The 26,030-nt window shown below is 38.5% G+C and overlaps 1 protein-coding gene across 1 annotated transcript in view; it reads right to left on the bottom strand.

Annotated features, from left to right (window-relative positions):
- Positions 1-26,030, bottom strand: part of LOC6031948 (U8-agatoxin-Ao1a) — a 50,602-nt gene that overhangs the window by 2,633 nt on the left and 21,939 nt on the right. The window contains exon 2 of the mRNA XM_038254733.1: positions 3,677-3,752. Coding sequence (XP_038110661.1) covers positions 3,677-3,752 — 76 coding nt within the window. The remainder of the gene's footprint in view (positions 1-3,676; positions 3,753-26,030) is intronic.

Genomic DNA, 26,030 nt, shown 5'->3' with positions numbered 1-26,030 from the left:
TTACCCACAACTGAAATTTTGGACCGAATTTATTTCAGAAGTATCTGTAATTCAACAAATTAGTTAATTAACATACATTATTCTACTTTTTCTGCGAGCTATGGACTCGGGCGTGTATTACCAATTCAGGATTCTTAAATATTTATAAAAACAATGAAAGTAAATTGTTTTATTTGTTACTTAATCCACCTTCTTCACTCATTTATTTAGTAGGGTTTCCAGATCTTCAATCTTTCTGGCTTATCGGCAAGGTCTTTTGATAACACTAACCTACAAAAAATGACAAAAATAACTACGCTGGCTGAACTCGAGGGGGAGCATGAAGTTGGGGGTCCACAGAAACACGTGCAATTTGAATTTTCAATAATATTTAGACAAGGCACCAAAGTTTGTATGGAGAATTGGGGCGGTTCATCGTTCTTGTATACAACTTAAAGTTGCATGCATTATGTAAGAAAAGCGAACAGCACTAATTCTCCATACAAACTTTTACAAAGCGGATTCTGTGACAGTTTATTAATCAACTTAATGATAACATGTTAAGGTTAATGTTAACATTCCATAGGTTGTCTTCCTAAGGTGCCTTGATAAAGTCCAGTCTTTGTCGATACACTACTCCCTTTATTAAGCAATCGAATGCCGAAGGGAAAAGATCACCCGTCGAGTTGAGTTTGCAAAGAAATTTTGTTAATCGGTGTAACCTATAGGTTGGAGAGATCCAAAAATAGATCGCTTACCAAATTTGGGCCACACGTAAGATCCGGAAATAATTTTCATCTGGATTTTAAGCAAGGATAGTAAAATTATTCTGCGATAAAAAATAGAAAAATAGGTTATAGTTATGGAACCAAAAATAAGTTCAATTAAGGGAGCGTTCTTTTATTACGTAACGCAGTAGGGGGAGGGGGTCGGAGGCCGTGTTACGCTCCATACAAAACTTTTAAAATTTGTATGGAAATTTTGTTACGAGGGGGGGGGAGGGGGTCTAAAAGTCCGATTTTTCGCGTTACGTAATAAAAGAACGCTCCCTAAGATCTAGTCTCAAAAGTATTGACAGAGTTGCCATATCTAGGATATTTGGACTGGTTTGGAAGAACTTGCGATTACCTAACCATCGAACGGTCTTTTTATTATCTAATCAATGATAGGTCGGATGATGGATCCGGACATAATTTTCGTACAGATAAATGAGATCCGTCTTCAGAAAAGTACATAAATAGCACTTAAGTGGTTTTGACTTGCGACAGAGTTGCAAGATCTTCGGTCTTTTGGACTCGTTTTGAAAGGTCATTTGATTACCTATCCAACGATATATAAAATTTTGTAAGATTTGTGGCAATTTATCTAGGGACCATCCATAAACCACGTGGACACTTTAGGGGGGGGGGGTCAAATGGCGATTGTCCACACACAAAAGATTTTGTCCACAAGGGGGGGGGAGGGGGTTTGAGATTTCCAAAAAAGTGTCCACGTGATTTATGAATGGTCCCCTAACATCCGGATACTTGCGAAAACACTCTTGTATTCATAACTTTTGAACTAATTATCGAAATTTAAATTTTGTTGGAACTGAATAGGTTTGGCCTAAATTGGTTTAGCCAGTGCTGAGAAAACTGAACAACAATGTTGGTAACACACAAATACACCAAATACACATACACACAGACAGACAGATCCCAAGTAACATTTTTTTCCAGGAGTTCTACAAGAGCTCTTCAAGATAGCTACAGCATAGCAGTTTGGACCGAGGTAGGATAAAATTCTCTTCAAAACTTCTTCAGGAGTTTGGGAGAGTACTTGAAGAGAGTTTTATCCTACCGCTGTCCAAACTGCTATGCTGTAACTATCTTGAAAAGCTCTTGTAGAACTCCTGGAAAAAAATGTTACTTGGGATAACAATTCTGAGTCGATAGGGATACGTGAAGGTAAAAATTCATTTTTAGAGGATAGCCTCACCTCAGTGTGGAGAGAAAGACTATAATAAGTACTAAAATTCTTATAAATTTTGATAAAGTTGTCAAATCTCAATCTTTTGGACATTTTGAAAAGGTTATTTGATTACAGATCCGGACAAGGTTTTCATCAAAATTACTGAGATCCAGCCTCCAAAAGTGTATAAAAAGTTGTAAGTGTATTGATAGGGTTGTCAGTTTTTTTTTTGATTTTTTTTTTAAATTAAATATACTTTATTGAATCTTCCTATAACAATTACATTTGGTTTACATAATAAGTGGTCAGCTGTGGCTCTTCAGCTTTAGTTTTCTTTTCGTGATTTAAACACTGTTAATTTTTATAACTTTAAAAGTAAATGATTTATCATTTTTGTAACGCTGGGTACAATGAGGAAAAAATGAGGGTTGTCAGATCATTGTACTACATGACGGGGTTTCCGTAAGCTACCTCGGATCGTTTTGCAACCTGCGGCAAAGTTGTGGGGAATTCAATTTTCTATTGTGGGAAGGCAATACAAAACAATCAAGCGTTGCTTATGTATCTATGTTTTTTTTAATCGACCTTTTCCCTCAGCCTTGTAATAAAAATAGATCTGGCTAAAAGCATTCCTTCTTCTTGACTTTTGCAGTGACAGAAATGTTCATTGAATAATGCAGCATTCCCAGAAGCGCTGCCTAATATGGATAGCTAGCTTCTTTCGATGTCGTCCACACAAGTGTTAAACTTTATTGAATTTCCCTGTTCTGTCACATATCTGCATACGAACTTCTCAATGTCTCTTGCTAGGCGAACAGCATAAAATATTGGCCCAGTAAAACGAAGTGCCAACCAAGTCGTAGTGAATTGCCAGTCTATTTTTGGATCCCCAACAACAGCAGGGGAATTCAGTACAATGTCCTTTTCGTGTTGGTTTTGCCAGTCTAATTCCAAAGAACCCATTGCGTGTGGAATTGCTTGATTTATTGAGACCCGCTGCTGCCGTTGTGAATTCGATTAGGATTCCACAGCGGATAACAGCTTTCCAATAAACACACTCTCCACCAGGCGCCACTCGTTAATGAAATTGTTTCGATTGATTTCATTGTCAACCGACGGAATCAATTTGTCTGATGGAAACCCTTGGGGGTGTTTGCAAATACTGTTTGAACTATAATTTCGTTATATCCAACTCTACCCCAACTCAATTTGGCTTGCAGCGAAATCGGTTCTCCAACGGCACCCGCGAGAAGCCATTAGCAGCTATTGACAGACAATTTCACAATAATCCAATTTATCAATTACTTCACGCCCGCCATCGATATGCGTAAGGGAAGGGGGAGGGGGTGTTTGATAAAATTAAATTCAATGGAATGTACGACGCGCGTAATGGCACTCCATTTGTCCAGAATGGCTCGATAACCCTCGCGGGAAGCCCCATTGATATGAAAAGCCGGAAACTTGACGGGTCAAAAGCTTTCGACTGGTTGTGATTTAGGGCTACACTTGGGTTACACGATCGACAATAGAGGAGTGATACGATTCAAAGGCATTCAAGCTGCTAAATTATTATTATTTTTTCTATAACAAATTAGAAAATAATAAATTATGTTGGCCTGAGTTCAATCCCAGTTGAACCCGGTTGGATCTTCCGTTGGACATTTGTATAGACAAAAAGTATCAGACCAAGTATTGAAGAGTTCAGTTTACGGAGTCTAGAATTATTTATTTATGGTTAAATACTCACTTTGAAGCACCCTGCTGCAGCATATTATCCAGTATGCTGTCGTCCGTCAAGCTTTTGTCGGTGTCTTCGGCCTCATCTGCAAGAGAACATAAAAGCATAAAAATACATTAAACTCTTTTGAGAGCAAAATCACCTTAAACTGACGGTGATGAGCGAAAATTAAAAGCAACCAGCGTCGTGATTTTCCCACGCAAAAGACGGCGTTTTATCGTTATTTTTAACAAGCGATTTCACCGGGGAGCCAAAAGTTCTAACGATTTATCTCATCAATCAACCATTTACCAGATCTCAGCGGCGGCGGTATGGAGCAGGTACCGTAATCCTTTTCCCACCAGGATTTCCCTCCCGGTGGTGGTGTGTCGAGCCGTAAACCAGAGCGCCCGGTTTATCATTTTATTGAAAAGGTCAGCCGCAAAGAAAATGGAGAGGAAACCCCAATAACCAAGTTTGTAAAACTTTGATCATCTTGCTTTCAAAGTTGGAGCAAGTGGATTTTCAATACATTTCAAAAGTGCTTTGCGAGACCACCTCAGGTAATGCTACTGTAGCACTTGATGGCAAAAGTTTTCCTATCTCTCCTGTTTCCTTGAGATGTAAAAGATCAGTCCGACCACAGGCAACGAGACCGCAGGCAGTGCCATCACCTGTTGCACTTCCTGGTGAATCGCCCAGGTGCTGTATCCGGCAGTTTATTTAAATCCTCGAGGAGAAATAATTCCACAGAACACAATCACTCTTTCCACAGGTGGGTGGTTGTCCACGGAACTAACCGGAAAGCCCCCACTGTACCGGACCACCCGGGATTGTCCTTAAGCCCACAATAATTAAACTATGATACCTCTGAAGCGCTGGATCACGGGACAGTCTTATGTCTTAAGTGAAATGGTATAGATAAATAAAATAAAACCGGACCACCACCACTTCGGGGGCAGGGCTTTAGTAATGAAGCAACGTGCCAGCTCCACCTCGGAGCACGAATGAGAACGGTAAACAGCACCGTTGCTCCGACCGGAAGAGAGTAAACTGCTATAAAGTACAGGAAGTAAGATGCACCACGAGAATGCACTTCTTCGGGCTGGAGTGGTGGTACGCTTAAGTGCATCGGATGTTTGCATTGGTGAATATTGGATACAGTTTTTAAAATATGCCTCATTTTAAATTTATCTGATAAGCATATTTAAACTCATAGTTGACCCTCCTATATTTCGGAACATTTTCAGCAAAGTCAGGATTCTTCACATAATTCTCAAAAAAAAAAACTTCAATTGCGATTTCCAAGAGTGACAAACCATCGGTTAACTAGTAAATTGGTGTTAAAACACTAATTATTTGTATTAAATTTCATTGCATTTTCTTTAAATTTTTCCCCGCATAAGAGATAGTTTTTTTTTTTATTTTCAGTGGTTCTTGCAAATTAATTAAGGTTCTGGGGCTATTTTTTTTAATTTTGATATTCAGACCCTTTTATTTTTTTCTTAAGGACTATATATTTTTTTATATATTATTATTTTTGAAATTTTATATTTTACTACATTTTAATTTTTTTCAGAAATCAACACTTTAAAAATTAAAACTTGTTTACCAAATTATGCATTATCCCAAACTGTAGCGCAAGAGATGCTTTTTTTTGTAGACGTATTTATAGAATTTTGTGTGCCCATTTTGTATGAGCAGCCTTCAAAATTGTATGGAGTATTGTATGGAAAAGCTAATGATGCACAATTGCTTCAAAAGGAAAAAAAATCAAATAAAAAAATATAAAATTTAAAATCTTTAAAAAAATGCTAAATTCTAGAGAATTACTCAGCTGTATCATTGCAACCATCAACTATTTCAAGCATTTGTCTTTTTTTTACATTTTGCTGAATCGATTGTGAGCGGTGGGGCAAAGCGTTTGCCTTGCAGGATTATTATTCGTGATCCGAGCATCCTTTTTTCAGCGATTAGTGTTTATTGTGTAACCTGCAAAAGTCGATTGCGTGCGGTGAGGCCACGCGCTTGCCTTACAGAGAAATTCTTGTCTTGAGCGTAATTTTTTGAGTAATTTGTGTTTTTTGTGCAATTGTAATCTTAATTGATTGTTTTGCGATTTTAAAAGCCGTTCCTATACCATCGGTGATCGGATGGCATGGCGTCGGGTAAATTGTGCATTAATTTTTCGAATAATGTGTTAAATTTTCACGGTGAAAAAGTAATTTCTAATGAATCGTTAATCTATAGACACACTGACATTTTAGATCATCGAGTTAATAGTAGAGCAAAATTTGATTTTATTAGATATTGAAATAACTGTGTCTTATTGTTTTTGTGTATTAATCAGAAAGACTTTTCCATAGCATCGTTTCTCGGAAGGCTCGCCGTCGGGTCTATTATAAAAGTCCACCCAATATCATTGTAGCTCGAGAGGCATCGAAAAGCCAATACCTTATTCTACTAACCCAAAAATAAAAATATCCCGGGATGCTTGAAGGGGATGCTGTGGATTCAACGGTCTCAAGCGGTGAGCGTCCATATCCGAAGCAACTCTTATGGCAGAAGGGTATCCAGTAGACACACTTTTTCTCCAAATATGAGCCTGATTGGTTGAAACTACGATTTTTGAGAGCCATTTTATCATTGTTCCCCGTGTCTCATTGATGACTACTCTACCCTACATCGTGCCCGAGAATTTTCATAATTGTTCTATCTATCAAAATGCTTCTCCGCGCATTCCTCGTGTTGGACCCGATTTCGAGTGTTAGCTGTTTACCAATATTCCAATGACGATATATGAGATATCTCCGAGATATTTCTATACAGTATTCATACTAATTTATGAATCACACTAATTTATTTTAGCCGGTAGAGGGCAAACTTTTGCCGAACTTTAAACATGAGAACCATAACTATCACTCAGTCGCCAGCCAGCGACAAGTTAAGACGTGTTTTGCTCGTGTTGTCATCTCGCGTGCTTGGATGTTTTTGACAGATGGAGGTGGAGGAATCCTCCGAGGAGGAAGATTTTCGTCCCGTCCGCGGGAATCGGAAGCGGAAGAAGTCCAGCGAGGTCAATGGAATCGGCATCGAAGGAGAAAAAGTTGAGAAGACCCTGCTCAACAACAACAAGTTCAGCCCGCTAGCGGATAACAAAAACAACAACAATGCCAGCCCAGCAGGAGGAGGGGACGCCCCGGCGGTTCCACCACCCGGCCAGTCGGCAGGTAAACAAAAGCAACCACCTTTGGTGGTGAAGAACACCACGGATTTTTACAAGCTCGTGGCGATAGTGGAAAGTTGTAAATTAGGTTTCAAACCGATTTACAAACTAACCCGATTTGGAACCAAGGTGACCTGCTTCTCCGTCAAAGATTTTGACAAGTTGCAAGAGCTACTCAAGAAGAAGAATGTGGAATTCTACACCCACGATCGGCGGAGCGAACGAAATCATCGGGTGGTTCTTCGTGGTTTTTCTGATGAACTGAAACCGGACGAGGTCAAGTACCTTCTGAAGAGGGATCTCAAGCTGGACGCGCTGAAGGTGCATGTCATCAAGCGGAAGGAAAAGTCCACCGTGGACGAAACTCCGTACATTGTGGTCTTCCCCAAGGGATACACCAATCTGAAGAAGCTCTCTGCAATGAAAGTTGTGGCAAGCACTATCATCCGGTGGGAGGCCTACCGGAACAAGCGGCCAAACGTGACCCAGTGCAGGAACTGCTTGCAGCTGGGTCATGGAACCAGGAACTGTCACCTGAAAGGCAGGTGCAACAACTGTGGGGGTCCCCACAAGACGGACGAGTGCAAAGTCCAAGAAGCCGAGCCGAAGCGGTGTGCCAACTGCTCTGGAGCCCATGAAGCCACGGACCGCAGCTGCCCTAAGCGTGCGGACTTCATCCGGAGGCGCCAGCAGGCGTCGAAACCGAAACCGCCGGCAAGGAAGGCGGAGAAGCAGGGTCCAGCAGTTCCGGCGTTTACGCCGGCGGAGTTCCCTCCGCTGCCGGGCGCAGTTCCGGACGGAAAATCCAAGGATCGCCCTCATCCCACAGGAAGCAACCAAGGTGGTCCCCGAGACGGTGGAGCCACGGAGAAGTAAGCCGGGGAGGTACTCTACAGTTCGGTTGAGCTGTGGGGGATTTTCTCCGAGTACATCGGCAGGTTCAAGACCTGCAAGACCCGCTTGGACCAAGTAATCCTCGTCAGTTGCATGATCTCCAAGTATGGAATTTAAGGAGTTTTTTTTTGTTATTATATATTGTTTTACTGATCCTCGGTCCCAACCTGGTCACAGCACCTAAAAGAACCTAATAAAAATAAGTTAAGAAAAAAAACCATAACTATCAAAACAAAGCTATTCGATTATCATTATCATCGTACCATACACCTCCATTGCTAGAACTCAATCAATCCCATTAATTTTGATTATGAATAAATTTCATGAGATTATAAATAAATTTAAAGCCTCTTGAAGGAAAGTCACTTTCCCATTGAGCTGAAGTTGATGAAAAGTGGTTCGTGCTGGGGTGAAACACAGTGGGATGCTTCGTCCGGGCCACTGCTGTCACTCAATGGAGGGGAAATCTATTATACATTTTGATTCCTTTTTTCTAGGGGGAGGCTCAAAGATGAGGGACCACTTCCGGACAGACGAACTGTGTGGGGTGAAAACTTGATAATGGTGAAGTTTCACTGTAAAAAGAATAACACATTTTTCGTTGAATAACACCTTAATTTATTTACAAGAAAGATAAAAAAAATTAAACAAAAGTATCAATTTAACAAACCATTTTGCCCCAATGCTCCAGACGCATCCTCCAAACGGTTGGGATCTGCCAGTGTCATCGATGGCGATAAAACTCCTCCAGTCGATTGCGGTAGAAAACGGGCCGAAAAGGCAGATCAGAATTGGCCGGCCAACCCACGTGGCACGCCGTAATCTCTCTGGGGGCTCCTCGACGGGTTGGTTTTTGATGTGTCCAACAATGGGTTGTCATTATTCGTGGATAGAGATTTCCTTTTCAGCGAACGGGTGGTGTGTGAGGTTTGCTTTTAAATCGCTTCATTATTTCCAGTAGGGTAGGTTAGAAAAAAGGACACTCGTATCCTTTCTGGTTGGCGACAGAATCCGGTTAACCGGTTGGTGGATTGACCTTTTTGAGTTTTGAATCGTTCCGTTTTGGAAACAATCATTAATGGGTAAATCTTCGAAAATTTGAAGTTTAAAGGAACAAAAGACTTATAACATAAAATAAATCATAATCGGAGTTCTACATGTGAGCCTTTGAGATTTTACGTTAAGATATGTTTCAATCATAAATAAGAATTATCAAATTCTTATAAAGTTATAATATTCAGGATTATCATGGCAAGATCAATGCTCAATTTACACATGCCAACACATTTAAAATTCATGCAAGTCTCGTGAGAACGTATGCCAGCCCAAACAACTTATACTGCACAAATATCAATTGATAAAACATGGGTTTATTGTACGAGTTGATCCCACTTGTCATATATTTGTCCCCGCTAATATGAAAGGTTGAAAAAAAGCAAACAACTAGTCGAAAGCTTTCCACTGAAGCACTAAATGCCCAGCTGCCATATAGCGTAGAGAGGGATCGAAAAATATAGTTTATGGGAAAAACAATAAATGCATCACAGGCTTGCGGAAAAATAATATGCAGCCGCACGTGTCATGGAAAACTCCGTTGAAAAAACAACCACACAGGATTGTGTACTAGAGCATTCACACAACACCACCACCATTACACTGGCAACACTGGCAAGTGGTACCGTAAACTGGGGTGACTTTGATAGCCCGGGGTGACTTTGATAGGTTTTTCAAATGCCCGTCAAATTAATATTTAAACATTTTTGAGAATTTTGAGTATGTAAGCATTAAAGGAAAGCTTATTCATCATCCCGGTACGAGAATCGAACTCACGACCTCTGGATTGGAAATCCAGCACGCCGTTAGTCGAAACCCATCCCCTACCGGTCAGTATTCCCAGTGAGTAGATTTACTCTTTGAAGGGATCTGACTATGCCGAGCCAGACAGGAATCAAACCCATCACCTTCCGCTTACAAGGCGAAACCCGTAATCTCACGGCCACGGAAGCTCGGCAAATCGAACATATATGCAAAAATGTGACTGTAACATTGAATGTATCAAAAATAGTGGCCAAATCAAATTTCTATCAATGTCACCCCGGGCTATCAAAGTCACCCCAGTTTACGGTATTCGAGCGCGTGTAGGTGTTGGATGCTTTATGAAACGATTTATGTCCTAATGAATAGTTATGTGGCGCTATTAAGTTACATTGTAATAGCCGGAGAAAGGACAGCTCTGGGGACTGTTAAAGGGATCTCGAGTGGAAAGATATGATGTCATTGTTGAAGGAACTTTTTTTCTGTTGGAGTGTTTGCATTACGCATCTCTTTTTTTGTTTGAAAATGTACAAGAATATGATACACTGTACAAAGAGAGACGATCCATCTCAAATCTGTCTGTGAATAACTACTGATCAAGCGAACAACTTGGCTGAAACAGCGATAAACTTTTTTAAACCCGGCAGTTATTTTGATTGGTACGGTCTTATTTTTTCTGCCTGTTGAGAAAATTTTATTGCTAGTCCTAGCAAACTTTCTAGAATAACAAGTGAAAAGATCATAAGATACATTCATTTTGCCTTCCTCACTGAGGTAAGGCTATAATCCTGCTCTAAAAATGAACTTTGTATAAAAACGTCGTAGACCCACCTTCATGTATACATATCGACTCAGAATCGAAAACTGAACAAATGTCTGTGTGTATGTGTGTGTGTATGTGTGTGTGTATGTGTGTGTGTATGTATGTATGTGACCAACAAACTAGCTCATGTTTCTCGGCACTGGCTGAACCGATTTGACCCGAACCTGTTGCATTCGACTTGGTTAAGGGTCCCATAGATCGAGTTTTATAAAGATTGAAGTTTCGATAAGTAGTTCAAAAGTTATGTATAAAAATGTGTTTTCACATATATCTGGATCTCACTTAAATGTATGTAAACTATGTCCGGATCCACCATCCGACCCATCGGTTGGTTAGGTTATCAAAAGACCTTTCTAACGAGTCCAAAACATTGAAGATCTGGCAACCCTGTCTCGAGATATGGTCACTTAAGTGATGTTTATGTACTTTTTTGTAGCCGGGTCTCATTTAAATGTATGTAAACTATGTTTGGATCCACCATCCGACCCATCGTTGGTTAGGTTATCAAAAATCCTTTCCAACCAGTCTAAAACATTGAAGATCTGGCAACCCTGTTTCGAGATATGTCCACTTAAGTGATATTTATGCACTTTTTGGAAGCCGGATCTCACTTAAATGTATATAAACTATGTCCGGATCCACCATCCGACCCATCGTTGGTTAGGTTATCAAAAGACCTTTCCAACGAGTCCAAAACATTGAAGATCTGGCAACCCTGTCTCGAGATATGTCCACTTAAGTGATATTTATGTACTTTTTGGAAGCCGGATCTCACTTAAATGTATGTAAACTATGTCCGGATCCACCATCCGACCCATTGTTGGATAGGTTATCAAAAGACCTTTCCAACGAGTCCAAAACATTGAAGATCTGGCAACCCTGTCTCGAGATATGTCCACTTAAGTGATATTTATGCACTTTGTGGAAGCCGGATCTCACTTAAATGTATGTAAACTATGTCCGGATCCACCATCCGACCCATCGTTAGATAGGTTGTCAAAAGACCTTTCCAACGAGTCCAAAACATTGAAGATCTGGCAACCCTGTCTCGAGATATGCCCATTTAAGTGATATTTATGTACTTTTTTGTAGCCGGATCTCACTTAAATGTATGTAAACTATGTCTGGATCCACCATCCGACCCATTGTTGGATAGGTTATCAAAAGACCTTTCCAACGAGTCCAAAACATTGAAGATCTGGCAACCCTGTCTCGAGATATGTCCACTTAAGTGATATTTATGCACTTTGTGGAAGCCGGATCTCACTTAAATGTATGTAAACTATGTCCGGATCCACCATCCGACCCATCGTTAGATAGGTTGTCAAAAGACCTTTCCAACGAGTCCAAAACATTGAAGATCTGGCAACCCTGTCTCGAGATATGCCCATTTAAGTGATATTTATGTACTTTTTTGTAGCCGGATCTCACTTAAATGTATGTAAACTATGTCCGGATCCATCATCCGACCCATCGTTGGATAGGTTATCAAAAGACCTTTCTAACGAGTCCAAAACATTGAAGATCTGGCAACCCTGTCTCGAGATATGGCCATTTAAGTGATATTTATGTACTTTCTTAATCCGAATCTAAAAAATAGATGAAATTTGTGTACAACCCCATCAAATCAGCCATTGTTGGTAATGAGTGAGGAAGGCTCCAACCACATAGGTGGATTAAGTTAGTTTTTTATCTAATTCATCGTGAAATATCAAAAATGCATTTGCTTATTAGCTCTCGTAATACTTTTTTGCCTTCCTCACTGAGGTAAGGCTTTATCCTGCTCTAAAAATGAACTTTGAATCAAAACGTCATAGACCCACCTTCATGTATACATATCGACTCAGAATCGAAAACTGAACAAATGTCTGTGTGTATGTGTGTGTGTATGTGTGTGTGTATGTATGTATGTGACCAACAAACTAGCTCATGTTTCTCGGCACTGGCTGAACCGATTTGACCCGAACCTGTTGCATTCGACTTGGTTTAGGGTCCCATAGATCGAGTTTTATACAGATTGAAGTTTTGATAAATAGTTCAAAAGTTATGTATAAAAATGTGTTTTCACATATATCCGGATCTCACTTAAATGTATGTAAACTATGTCCGGGTCCATCATCCAACCTATCGTTGGTTATGTTTTCAAAAGACCTTTCCAACGAGTCCAAAACATTGAAGATCTGGCAACCCGGTCTCGAGATATGGCCACTTAAGTGATATTGATTTACTTTTTGGAAGCCGGATCTCACTTAAATGTATGTAAACTATGTCCGGGTCCATCACCCGACCCATCGTTGGTTTGTTTATCAAAAGACCTTTCCAACGAGCCTAAAACATTGAAGATCTGGCAACCCTGTCTCGAGATATGGCCACTTAAGTGATATTTATGTACTTTTTGGAAGCCGGATCTCACTTAAATGTATGTAAACTAAGTCCGGGTCCACCATCCGACCCATCGTTGGTTATGTTTTCAAAAGACCTTTCCAACGAGTCCAAAACATTGAAGATCTGGCAACCCTGTCTTGAGATATGGCCACTTAAGTGATATTGATGTACTTTTTGGAAGCCGGATCTCACTTAAATGTATGTAAACTAAGTCCGGGTCCACCATCCGACCCATCGTTGGTTATGTTTTCAAAAGACCTTTCCAACGAGTCCAAAACATTGAAGATCTGGCAACCCTGTCTCGAGATATGGCCACTTAAGTGATATTGATGTACTTTTTGGAAGCCGGATCTCACTTAAATGTATGTAAACTATGTCCGGATCCACCATCCGTCCCATCGTTGATTAGGTTATGAAAAGACCTTTCCAAAGAGTTCAAAACATTGGAGATCTGGCAACCCTGTCTTGAGATATAGCCACTTAAGTGACATTTATGTACTTTTTGGAAACCGGATCTCACTTAAATGTATGTAAACTATGTCCGGATCCACCATCCGTCCCATCGTTGGTTAGGTTATGAAAAGACCTTTCCAAAGAGTTCAAAACATTGGAAATCTGGCAACCCTGTCTTGAGATATGTACACTTAAGTGATATTGATGTACTTTTTAACTCCGGATCTAAAAAATAGATGAAATTTTTGTATCTGAAAGAGATGAAATTTCATATCAGCCATTGTTGGTAATAAGTGAGGAAGGCTCCAACCACATAGGTGGATTAAGTTAGTTTTTATGTTCGAACTTAAACTTAGTGAAACTTTATTTACATACAAATCGGGCTACCGATCTTTTTTGCCACCTCCCCAAAATTTGGCATTTTTCACGATTCTCTTAACCACTATCGTTGACATAATCCTTAATTGTTTTCATATCCGTTGTGGAACGGTAAACTTTTTCTGTCCTTTTCGAATAACAGTACTGAATCCATCTGAGAAACTTGTACCGCAAAATAATACTATCCGGTTTTATTTTGAAATTTTTCTAACATCCGCATATATTCAACACACATTTTTATGCATAACTTTTTAATTAATTATAGTTATAGACATCACAGCGTCTAAACACTGCTGTCCCTATTCAGACTGTAGTCCCGATTCGCTCCAGATGACGGTACCTAATATTCGAGGAAAATTTGAGGATCTGTTAGATGAAACAATAGTGTTAAAAAGTGTTGTTCTCTCTGCTATTATTTTGAAACGAAAAATTTTACAAATTAAAGAACCGTACTCGAGGCTAACAAACTTTGATTGAGCGATACGCAAGTTCATCGCTCCGCTACATCTTGTGAACCCTTTTTCAACTGACATTCCTGCAAACAAAAAAGTTCCGTTGCATAGTTGAGCCATAATTGATAAAATTATGCTCCACTTTTTATCGTTCTTTGGAGAAAATTTACGGCGTTACTTTTCCTTTTCCCCCGTTCAGCTTCCGATGATGTGTTTCGTTTGCAAAAGGGGCCAACTTTTCGCTCCGGGATCAACTTTTTTCTTTATCACTTTGCTGAAACTGTTCAACTTTCATCGGCGCTTCTTTTTACGCAGAGTTTACCCTTTATGTGACACGAGAGGTCTAAATCCCGTCAGCAAGGGGTCCTTTGGGTATATGAAAAAGTACACGCAGATGAACTTACTCGACGAAAATGTTCACTTTACGATAATGGCGGCGCACTTGTGGATCCGCGCTCCAGCGTTCCTCGCTGACAGCAGTCAGTTCGGGGGCGCAAATTGGGGTTAATCTCAAAAATTATACGAAACTTCGTCGTGGTGCTTTTTTGGACTGCTTCTTTTTCTTCCTTGGCCACTCTCGGCTAGGATGACATATCACAAACGACACCGAGCTGTATCTAAGCGGAAAATCATGTCCTTATCACGTGGGACACCACGTGTTCCTCTGCATGCTGGAGATCGTGACGTTAACGGAAAGCCAATATAGTCTTGTCGAAGCCAAATCACACATCAGCAGCTTCGTCATCATCGTTATGGTAATATTAATATGCTAGAGGGTACTTGGAAATATAATACAATTTCTTGATAATAGCTTTGAGTTTTACACCAACTGTGACACACAAACAAAAAGAAACGAATCGTTCAATTAAGCTCAATAAGGACACCTCGTCCAGAACCACCCTAACCGTGGCTGAACCTACAAGACTATGCAGTGCAACGTACCTTCAGTGATAAATTCCAGCCATTGAGTAGAAGTAGAGAAAAAAAAGTGTCACGTTGTGATGCGTAACATGTAGATAACGAGCTCTGTGTGTGGAGTATGACTATGAGAAAAAGCAAATTCCAAGAAATTGTAAGGCTCCAGAGGGATGGAAAATTGAGAAGAGAAGTTTTGCGTCACACAGGGAATCCAATTATTTACGCAAAGTTTATTATTAGCCTGGGTGTAAAGCTTAAGGTTAGACAACGCGAGATTCTTTGGAAGAAACGATCGAGAAATAATTAACTTTCGCCATGGCGAACACACGTAGGATTTAGCTCTTGGTAATGATCTTACAAGGAGATTTCACCTGATTAAAACTTATGAGCAGCTTATGAGGAATTTTAGATCTAAATAAATATTTTACAAAAAAAAAATCATATTTTTAATATTAAAAAATAGGAATAGGAATATGAACTAAATTTGGGGTTATTCTCTACCAACTCACACGAAACCGGGAAAAGTTGCCCCGACCCCTCTTCGAAAAATGGCAGGGTTTTTAAAACTTTTTTAGTGTTTTTTTTTAGATGTAAAATACGTCTTTCGGAATTCTGAGTACGCCATCATTCCGGGCATCCAATTTAACATAAAAGTCCTTTTGATACCAAATTTCTATCTCATCACCGTTTCAGACTGCAAATTACTGAAAAACACTTCTTTTTTTCGCATGTTCAAAAATGAAAGGGGTCGTACCGCCCCTCCGTCCCAAGACATCAAAAAAACGGACCTCGGATTCGTGATCAGGGACAAAAGTTACCCCTTAAGACAACGTTTCACGAAAATCGAAGGAGGTCGGGGCAACTTCTGTGTGAGTTGGCGAAGAATTACCCATTGGCCTTTTGAATATCAAAAAATAAAAACATAAAATTCAAATAAAAAAAAACAACATCATACATAGGGGAAGGTGGGGCAAGACGACCATATGGGGCAAGAGGAACAATCGCTCGTACGGCCGTAATTTTTACAATTTTGATTATATCCAGTATGAGGAATTGTTGCTAGCAGTGCAATTAGCTGATTCTACTACCATATAACCGCCAAAACAACGTAAACGCCACGGGGCATAAGATTCAATGAAGTTTTTTTCAAAACCTTTGTTTTCTTATAATATTTGGAAAGGACAAAATAAGGCTTACGGTTCGTTTTAAGGCTCATTTTATCGAAATGCTATTTTTCCTAGATCAGTAGTGTCCTTACAAATGACATGCACCTATTATAAAGTATGATTTAACTTTTGGTTATTTTTGTTGAGAGAGCATTTAAAAAATCTTGTTCAGGTGGGGCAAGTGTACCATATGGATTTTTAGTATGGAAAAAATTACGAATTGCTGCAACAACATATTTTATTGGGAAATAAATACATGAACGTACTTAAAAACTGATAAACAATTGTTAAAAAAAATTGCCCGTACAAAATATAGTGATATTATGAAAATTGATTATTTATCATCTTAGTAATATTTTTTTCGTAAAAACGATGAAATTTTTAATAAAATATTATTATTTAATCTAAAAATGGAAGAAACCTTTCAAATACATTCTAATCTGACGTATCTAAGTGATAAAAGTTCAATTGTTAGAAAATTAACATGTTTTTCATGCATTATTCCTCTTGCCCCAACGGGTTGTTCGTCTTGCCCCACTAGTTGAGTAGAACGTACGGAAAATCAAAAAAATTAAAATCATTTTTTTGCATTAAAAAACATGATTTTTTAAAAACTCGTTCTATCAAAGTCTTAGTCAAGACCTAGAATAAGATGATTATAATAAAATCCGACAGATTTTTTAACGTTTTAATGGGTTATAACGAGCATTTCCTTAGCTTGTTACACTTGCCCCACTTTCCCCTATATATTCTCTTCAACCAACAGCAACTGCAATGTACCCAAACCCAAGGAAATTGCAAATTTATTCATTTTTGAGAGGAAGAGAGGAAAAAACATTCCCCACTAATGTTGACCGGAATTGTTTCAAATTGCTTTCCAAATTCAATTCATTAGCTCGATTTACCCGTGAGCTGGGGTGGGATGCTGCGCGATATTTCACCGTGGCCTGGTGGTCTCCCCCAGCAGCTGACATTTCACAAGTTAAACCAACCGACAAACCGAAAACGTTTTTCTGTCATGAGCTTAAAAGCTCGACATCAAGTGACATCAAGTTTGAGGGGACGTGTGGGGTCAGATGGCTACCTGATCTTTAAGTTTTTTTTTATTTTCTATGATTTTCTTTAAGGATATCTAATAATTACAGTAAAACATTAATTAAAAAATCATTTCCTCCAAAACTTCTGTCAAAAATTCCTTTTTAGCCAAAGAACTGCCACCGAAATGGTTGAAATGAAAAACAACACAGTCACAGGAAAATGATTTGCATTCCCCGGCTGGCAGCGGAAATTAGCGCCAATTTGCACATTTTTCCACGCTCTGGCGAGTTGTTTTCGCAATAAAGGTCCTGCGAGAACATACCGCCGCTCAAAGGACGAAAAAGGTACGTCTCTGGCTCATAGATTGAGCTGAGAGTAAAATTGTGTTTTTTTACGCGAGGTTTTTATTTTTTGTCGTTGCTTTTAATGTTCGAGATTTTGAATGTCAATTTGGGCGCTTTGTCAGGGAACGAGATTTTCTTCAGTGATTCAATTGAAATTTCTGCCATTATGCATTTGATTTGATGAAATTAGTTTATCTTTATGAAGAGAAAGGTTGAAAACATTCAAAACTTATTTCCATTTCATTCACAGTGGACTCTCTCTTTGTCGATATTGAAGGGACTATCGAGAGCTGGAGGTATCAAATTATAGAACGAAAAATCAAAGCATGCTAGGGGAAATTCTCGTATGTTTGGCAGGTTAAGCTTTCACTCCTAACTCCATAATAATATTTTACTTGTCAGGGGAATATATATTTTTCATGTTTATTGTTTCATTTACCTTTGTTAAATTAATAAAACCCATAGTAATACTAAATTTGTTCGTTCTAACCATCAATATGGTACAAGATATCACGATCTGTTGAATCGTTCTAACGTAACCACAGTACCTGGTGAGCGCAGTATAAATTTCAATGGAGTTCAGCTTTATAATTATTTTAATAATAGATTTGGTAAAAGTTCATCCTTAAATATCTTCAAAAATAAACTAAAGCAGTATTTGTCCCGGCCCTGACATCATAGAAAAACTTCTAAAATCCGTTAATATTTTCGCATAATTATTTTGTTTAGTTAATTCTCCGATTCAATCCCTCGTTTATATTTGTATCCATCTTGAACACATTTATCTTGGTAGTTTTCTTTTATTTATTTTCAGCCGCTAATCGTCAGAAACCGAACCCATTAAAAGGTCTACGCCGATGGAGTTCTGCAGCCAGCCGCATCAACTTTTTTTTAATTTTCAATGACATGTAATCTACTTAATTTGTATTGCACATTGAAAAGAAACAGTTTTTTCAGTCTGCACTTAGCTAACTTTTCTGTCAAATAAAAACAATCAATCAATCAATTTGCTGATTTTCACTATTTAAACAACTAATTTGCAAAACTTTTGATAGAAACTTGCTTGCTCACTTCTTATTGAGCTATTTATCACTCGATTTCAGTTGAATGCTTTTAATTAGCTTTAACTTAATGTCAAAGTTCTGATCTGCCAACATTAGAGGCGCGCTGGAATTAGATGCTGTTCCCCTATTTGGAGGGACTGAGCAATTCCATGCCTAATAGGGAATCGGTTGTACCCGGCCCTCTCCGATATCAATGAATGTTTGTAGACATGTTATCCTAATGCTCATAGCCATTTTTGTGAATATGCACTCGTGAATGGCATTTTTATAATTAGTCGTTTGTATATTGCTGTATCTCAATGCCGTTGCATCGTATCAAAAAGAAGCCAAAGACAAACTTGTAGAAAATATGACGGACTATCGGAAAAAAGAACACTTAAAGTAAAAAAAAAACTCGCTTCTATGAGATTATTCTCAAATGCCATTCTCGAGTGCAACTGGCTTCATATTCACAAAAATGGCTTATATATAAGCATATGATGTTGCCTCCAAAGTTTCATTGCTACCGAAGAGGGCCTTTTCTGTTCATTCTTCTTTTAGGCAGGAATTGCTCGACTGAAAATTTTATTTTACAGCCAGAGAGTCGACTGTACTATCACAGGAAAAAAAGTGAATTTACCAGACCATTTAAAAGTAGCGATGACTTTTTTTTCCTAAAAAGTTTATTCTAGAAAACACGCCGTAGGTAATAAGAAGATTGACTAAATGTTATCAATCCAATGGTAGTATACTGTACTCCAACACCCAAAGCTGTCGTTTACTTTGATATGCTATTCCCAGTTTCCAGATGTAATTGAGCCCAGCCAGAAGGAGTACACCAGTTCCTTGTGGAGTACGAGCAGAATCGTAGCTTGTGAAGTGCAGTTTCAAGTAAAGCGCCGGATACTCAATTAGTTCTGCAGCGTGCAACTGTAATTGTATTACCTCGGAAAGTGGGAAACTACACGGTGACGGTTGAAAAGGAGACCAGAAATAGTCCTTAGCGCTATTTGAATCAGGGATTCACAGAATGCAAAGTCAGAAATATTTGGGCATAGTCAATAAAATACCAGATTTGTAAGAAATGTTCTGTGTTAAGAAAATTTCACAAAAAAAAAAGTTGAAATCATCCTGGAACACAAATTGGACATCCCGTTCCTAGTGAAAAGTCCGTTACACAAAAACACCAGAATATAGCCACCAAAGATGGTTTGCATGACATCTTGCAAAAAGCTGTCACCACTTCTCAAGCCGTCCCGGACTACTCATTTACGACTCGTTTATAATTAAATAGAGTGCTTATGCATAACTAACCGAAACCATACCAACTTTATCTCAGATTTCCCGCCACAATCCTGTACCACCCACAACTCAACCCCCTTCCCAGCTCAACCACATATATTTTAGAGCCCCTCTGTAGGGCGCCAAGAACCAAAGGAATCTTCACCCGACTTTCGTCCTGCGGAAAGGGAGACGTCGTCGGTTTCAACTTGCAAGGATTCCAGCTGAGCGATAAGTGGTGCGCATAAGCTCGTATTACACACACACAGACACGTCACGTGGTCTTGGCAGGCAAAAGTGAATTCAATTTCCCAGAGTGTCAAGATAAAGCACTGCTGGTCTGGCTGCCCGGATCAATTAACATGGCGCCACACAGATTTTATTACCATGGCACAAGTGGAATTAATTCATTAAAAGTTTGTCCTGCGCCCGGAAATTACAAATCACGGTTACAATTACAGCGTGGGGACCGTTCGGCGTTGCTCGCAGAATAATAAAAAGCTCTTACACGGGGGGAAGTTGATTCCGCTGATTTGATGTGTCAAAAGTTGGTAACAACTTGGTGCCTTGGTGCTAAATTTTGAACCACTACGTGACATCATACCGTGTAATGAGTTCGACAAAGTTTATTCCGAGCAACCAGATGCTATGAAATTGAGACTGAATTGAAATGACGCACGATGCAATGTCAAATAATCAACAGGTTAATCAAATTTCGCCAAAATACTTAGCACAGTCATTCAAACCGTTCATTCTTCCAGATTAACTCGAAAATGGCTCAATATACTCCTTTTGGATTAGTAATATAATAACAAGAAAGCCCTCAGCAAAAATGTAAAATTCAAATTGAAGAAAATAATGTGCGGTTAAAACTAACTCAACGATATTTCAGAATCAAAACAAATTTCAAATTAAAAGCCAAATTTTCAATATAAATAAACCAAAAGTATCACAAAAGGCTTTATACTTATGGACAGTTTTGCAACTGCAAAAAAAACGAAATTCAATTTTAAAATTTTCCTAATAGAAATTCATTAAAATTTGTTGAAGATCTACAAGTTTCTTAGTTAAGTTTGAATAATAATATTTAAGCAAAAGTATATAACTCATAAGACAAAAATTTAAACAAATTTTCTTATTTATTTAATTAAAAATAAGGCTGCCTAAATTTTATATCAAGTCTACACGGTACTTCTACGACCTTAGTTTAGACCGGACTGTATACAGTCATCCCTCATATTCGGAACAGTTTACAGATCGGACAATGTTCAAAAAATCATAGTAAATCGATAATTGAACTTAATGATTCGCTTTTACCTTCATTTGAAAGCTCTTCTTGCGAATGCTGTATCGAACAACTGCAAGTTTTAACTTTAATATGAAGTTTTTGAAGAAAAACTTTGACCCTTGAAATCCACAAACTCAGAACACTCTTACGGATTTAAACAAATTTTGGCTCTCTCTACGAGTACATAATTTTTACAAAAAAATTACTTCACGCACTGAAACCAACGAAATTCAATCTTAGTTATGCTTAATGAATTGTTTGATAACTTTTTGTTCTGAAAATATCAGTTAAATTCAGGTGTTCCACAATTGTAGGAGGCACACTAACATCCCACAATTATGGAACAGGCAATTTGAAGGCAGTGTTTGGATGCTCGGAATATAATCGTCTTGAAATATTTTTTTTTTTTTTTTGTTCAAAAACTACTTTTTTTACTAGTCAGATAGCAAGATAATGTCCAAATAAAGATCCTAAAAATAGTAGGGACGACAGTAAGGATGCATTTAGCATGCTATTGACAAATTATCACAAAAGTGTTCCGAATTTGTGGGTGTTCCGAAAATGTGGGATGACTGTACTTGATGAAAAAATAATCAGGAATTCTGAAATTTTTGCAGTGTTTCGGCGGGGTTGAAAAATAAACAAAAAATACCATTACAATGCATTCTGCTAAAACGCTCAACCAAACCACAAAAAAATACCGTAATATGGGGCGAATCGGGACTTGAGTCTGAATAGGGACAGCAGTTTTTAGTGCACTTAAAGCTTTTAAATTTGGAAATGGATGTTCACATTTTGTTGGTCTGAGTCTGTTCTAACCGAAACCAACCAGAAAAGTCAAAATGTTGTACTCCAACATGGTGTAAACTGCTGTCCCAATTTGCCCCATGTGCCCGATTGACCCCAGGTTACGGTACCTACATTTTTATTCTCCTATAAGTATTTTTTGAAGGGATCACACAATGACCTACATAATTGTTTTTCAAAATTATGAAAAGGTCCAAAGAAAGAAGTTTTAACCTTTTTAACATTAGGCTGAATAATTTCAAGTATTTTTTTTTTTTTTTGCTTTAAGGCCGTTGCAAAAATATAAAAATTGAATTTACAAGCCTAGGTTTCAACATTCGCATGGAAAAAGTGTTTTAAAATGCATTTTACAGGCGTACAGCTGCTTTCCAATCAATAGTTTTGAAAATATTTCGACAAAAAAAAACTTTTCTTGGAACTGTACATTGGTATTTCATGAAAATTTAAAATGTTTTCAATCATGCTGAATATGATTATAATCGCGGAAAAATGTATTTTAAATGGTTTTCAGTTGATTAAACTTTAATTTTCATAAAAATTTTGAAGTTTTTCGAAAAAAATATTTTTTTTGCCCCCTGATTATTCAGGCCAACATTGAAGGGGGGGGCTTTGAAAAATATTTGCTACGGCCTAACCACGAATGGCTTATCATTAACATTTATGTTTGGACCAAGAGTTGCTTAAATACCAGCAAAACATACCATACTTTGAAACACTCAAACAACCTCATTTTTCTAATACTTTATTTCATTATTTATGTATACCAACAACAATAAATCCAATCTTCAAAAAAAAATATATTTGAACAATTTTCTAGATTTTTGGAAATCAACTTTTAATTGTATTTTTATGAAACTTTGTCCATCAATAACTTTTGTCCAAATAAGCCAATTTACATCATTAGTTTCTTTATACAAGTCTCTGTTAAAATGTGAGGGCTGTCCATGGAAAATTTCTATGAAAACATTGAAAAATCCGTGTCTTCGACAAAGTTGTAGAATATGTTATGAAAAGGACTATTAAGAAAAAAGTTACACTTACAAAGTTGACCCATTTTTTAAATAAGTTTTTATCACAAATACTCGATTTTGACAAAGTTTACCTCCTTTGATTTTTAAATTGTTGTTATGTTTTAAAATAGAAATAAAAAAACTTACATTTCAATTTATGATTTGATTTAATTTTACTTCAATACATTTTATTTGGCTACACTGGACAATTTAAGTTGACATTTTCAAGGCATCAGCTAGACATTTAAAGGATTTGAATCACTTTTGGCTGTTTTAAATTTATGTCTGGGAGAAAGTTATTCCAAATTTCAAGAAGGTTCTACATCCAAGAATTGGTAAGGATCGAACAACTATAACATCCACAGGCCAAAAACTGAAACAGTTGCTTTTCTCCATATAAACATTTTGACCATTTTCCCATACAAACTTCAAGGACGTTGAAATTTCCAGCAAAACAATGTAATTGGGACAATGAATTCTAATTGATGATCTTTAAACATTTTATCGTTCACTGCTCATCTATGAAAAAACAGCTATTATTATTTACTTTTGGAAAAATCGAGAGTTTTGCTCCAGGTGGTAGAGGATGTTTCAACGCATCTTCCAAAACATTAATTTCACTAAAATATTGTTTAGTTTTACCAACCAAGCGACGAATTTCCCATTCCCCCTTTGAAATAGCCGTGGCAAAGTTTTGGTGACAATAGCATAGCATAGCATAGCATTGGTGTCTACCCGTAGCTGCTACTTCGTTATTGACCAGGACCCCCAAACATTGCTCCGTGGACCACAGATGAAAAGTAGGAACCAATCATCACCCCTTCGCAATTTTCAAAGGTCCCTATCGTGCTGATCAATACCGACGCCGGCCACGACCAGTGGTAAGACACGGGGAAGTGGATGGGAATGTTAGCCGATACTTGAGTGATGGGACCGCCAAATCGACTGCGTCTCCGACAAAGTATCACATGAGTTTTGAGGGGTTAGTAAGATGGGTATGAGGTCAGGATTCACTGTGGTAGGTGATGCGACCATGAGCAATTTGTTTATCGGTTGAAATTTTAAAAATCTTAGGCAGCCGACTGCGGAAAGATACCTATCTAGGGATTTAAAAATAGTATTAATTCGACCGCGATTCTCCAGAAATTCTCCGTCGGCGTGCCTTCCGATCAACGGTGATGTAGGAAGGGCTTCATTCATTAAAATTATTTTATATCATAAGCCTTAAGACATATCCGTCGACGTGCCTTCCGATCCTCGATGATATGGAAAGGACTTAATCCAGCAATACGACTTGCTTGTCTCAAAAACAAAAATCGGATCGTTTCTATCGAAGACTATATAAAGAGAAAAAAAATAAAATTCATCGGCCAACGAACGCGCGAACAAAAAATAAATGAAAAAAAAGAAGAAGAAGAAATCCAATCACCCCATGTACACAAATAGCGACTCAAAAGAGACGGAAAATAGCACGAAAAAAAAAACAGGACTGCGCGTCCACACAGGCACCGCACTACTGATGCCATTATTTAATTATACTGACCAATCACCCCATGCACTCGAACAGCGACACAAAAGAGACGGAAAATAACACGAAAAACAGGACTGAGCGTCCACACAGGCACCGCACTACTGATGCCATTATTTAATTATAATGACCAATCACCCCATGCACTCGAACAGCGACACAAAAGAGATGGAAAATAACACGAAAAACAGGACTGAGCGTCCACACAGGCACCGCACTACTCACTGCGAGGTCCCGCTACTAACAATCGAAAAAAATCAAAAGCGAGCGCTAATGGTCTATCCTAAATGTTAGCGTATCTTTCGATAAACGATTTTCATCTACTTAATCGTGAAAATTTTTGCCTAGGAAGTAACAAGTTTGTGGTTTACTGCATTCACCCAATTACACACTCACACCCACACTCACACAAACACACACACACACAATACACATACATACTACACACACAACATAAAACGAGCTCACCAAATTCACAGGATCCTATGGCGTCGATGGTTGTTGGCTTTGATCACTAAAGCGATTAATTTGAAGAGTCTTCAGCCAGCATTCTGATCAGATTCTCAGGAGCGACAATTTTAAGTTTTTGCACTTTTCGAATTTCACTCCCCCTTTCGCCAAGAATTTCCTTTGATTCACTGTGATTGTCATTTTTTAAAGTTGATAAATATTATTTCCACTTGTCTGTGACAATCACTGCCACACACACTTTCACCCCCTTGACCCAATCTAATTCTTATCATGAGAAGGTTTATAAACACGAAATTGACAACATACGAATCAAATTATGGTAATATGAACGCGATTCAAAATATCTTGATTGTGTTATCATGAACTCGGAAAATTGATTAAAGTAAGAAAAGATAAAAACAAATGTATTTATATAAATAGAACGCTCTCACCTAGATCCAGCATCCACCTTGGCATATAGCAGTTGATAAGCGCCTCCACAGCGCCTATTGGATGGTCGCTTAAAGCGATCGAAGATTACAGGTAGCTGCCATGTTCCCCCGGGATGGCACCACCCACTTTACGGCGACATACTTTTAGCATTCATATTTTTAGTTAACAAATCCGGACTGATTTTTCTAATTCCTTCTCACTTCACTCTAATTAAGTCTGCACCTTTCTTCTAAACTCTGTATAACCCGATTTCGCCCTTACGGAAAATTCCACTCTTCCTTAGTTGTCAAACATTCACCGCAGAATCCATCTCTTGTGATTCATCAACCACTACCAATACACTCACACTTCAGGTAAAGCCTGCTTCGACTGCTTTGATTCAGCCAAAAGCGACGCGTTCACACACTTACACACGCATTCAGACTTCCTAGCCCCTTGCTCCGTCCGTCGTTGATGCTCCCCTCTACCGCGACTACAAAGCCCCGGCCTAGACTGGGGGAACCTGGACTCCTTGTAAAGGGGACAGGATAATCACGTGGCAACCTCCTGGAAACACTCCTCAGCTCGTCGAGCCGTGTCGGGTTCTCGCAAAACTTTCTGCACGGAACACCACAACGCATCACCAATGTATT

Source organism: Culex quinquefasciatus, chromosome 2 (assembly GCF_015732765.1).
Source record: "Culex quinquefasciatus strain JHB chromosome 2, VPISU_Cqui_1.0_pri_paternal, whole genome shotgun sequence".
Taxonomy (NCBI): Eukaryota; Metazoa; Arthropoda; class Insecta; order Diptera; family Culicidae; genus Culex; species Culex quinquefasciatus.
This window is presented reverse-complemented; position numbering and strand designations above follow the sequence as displayed.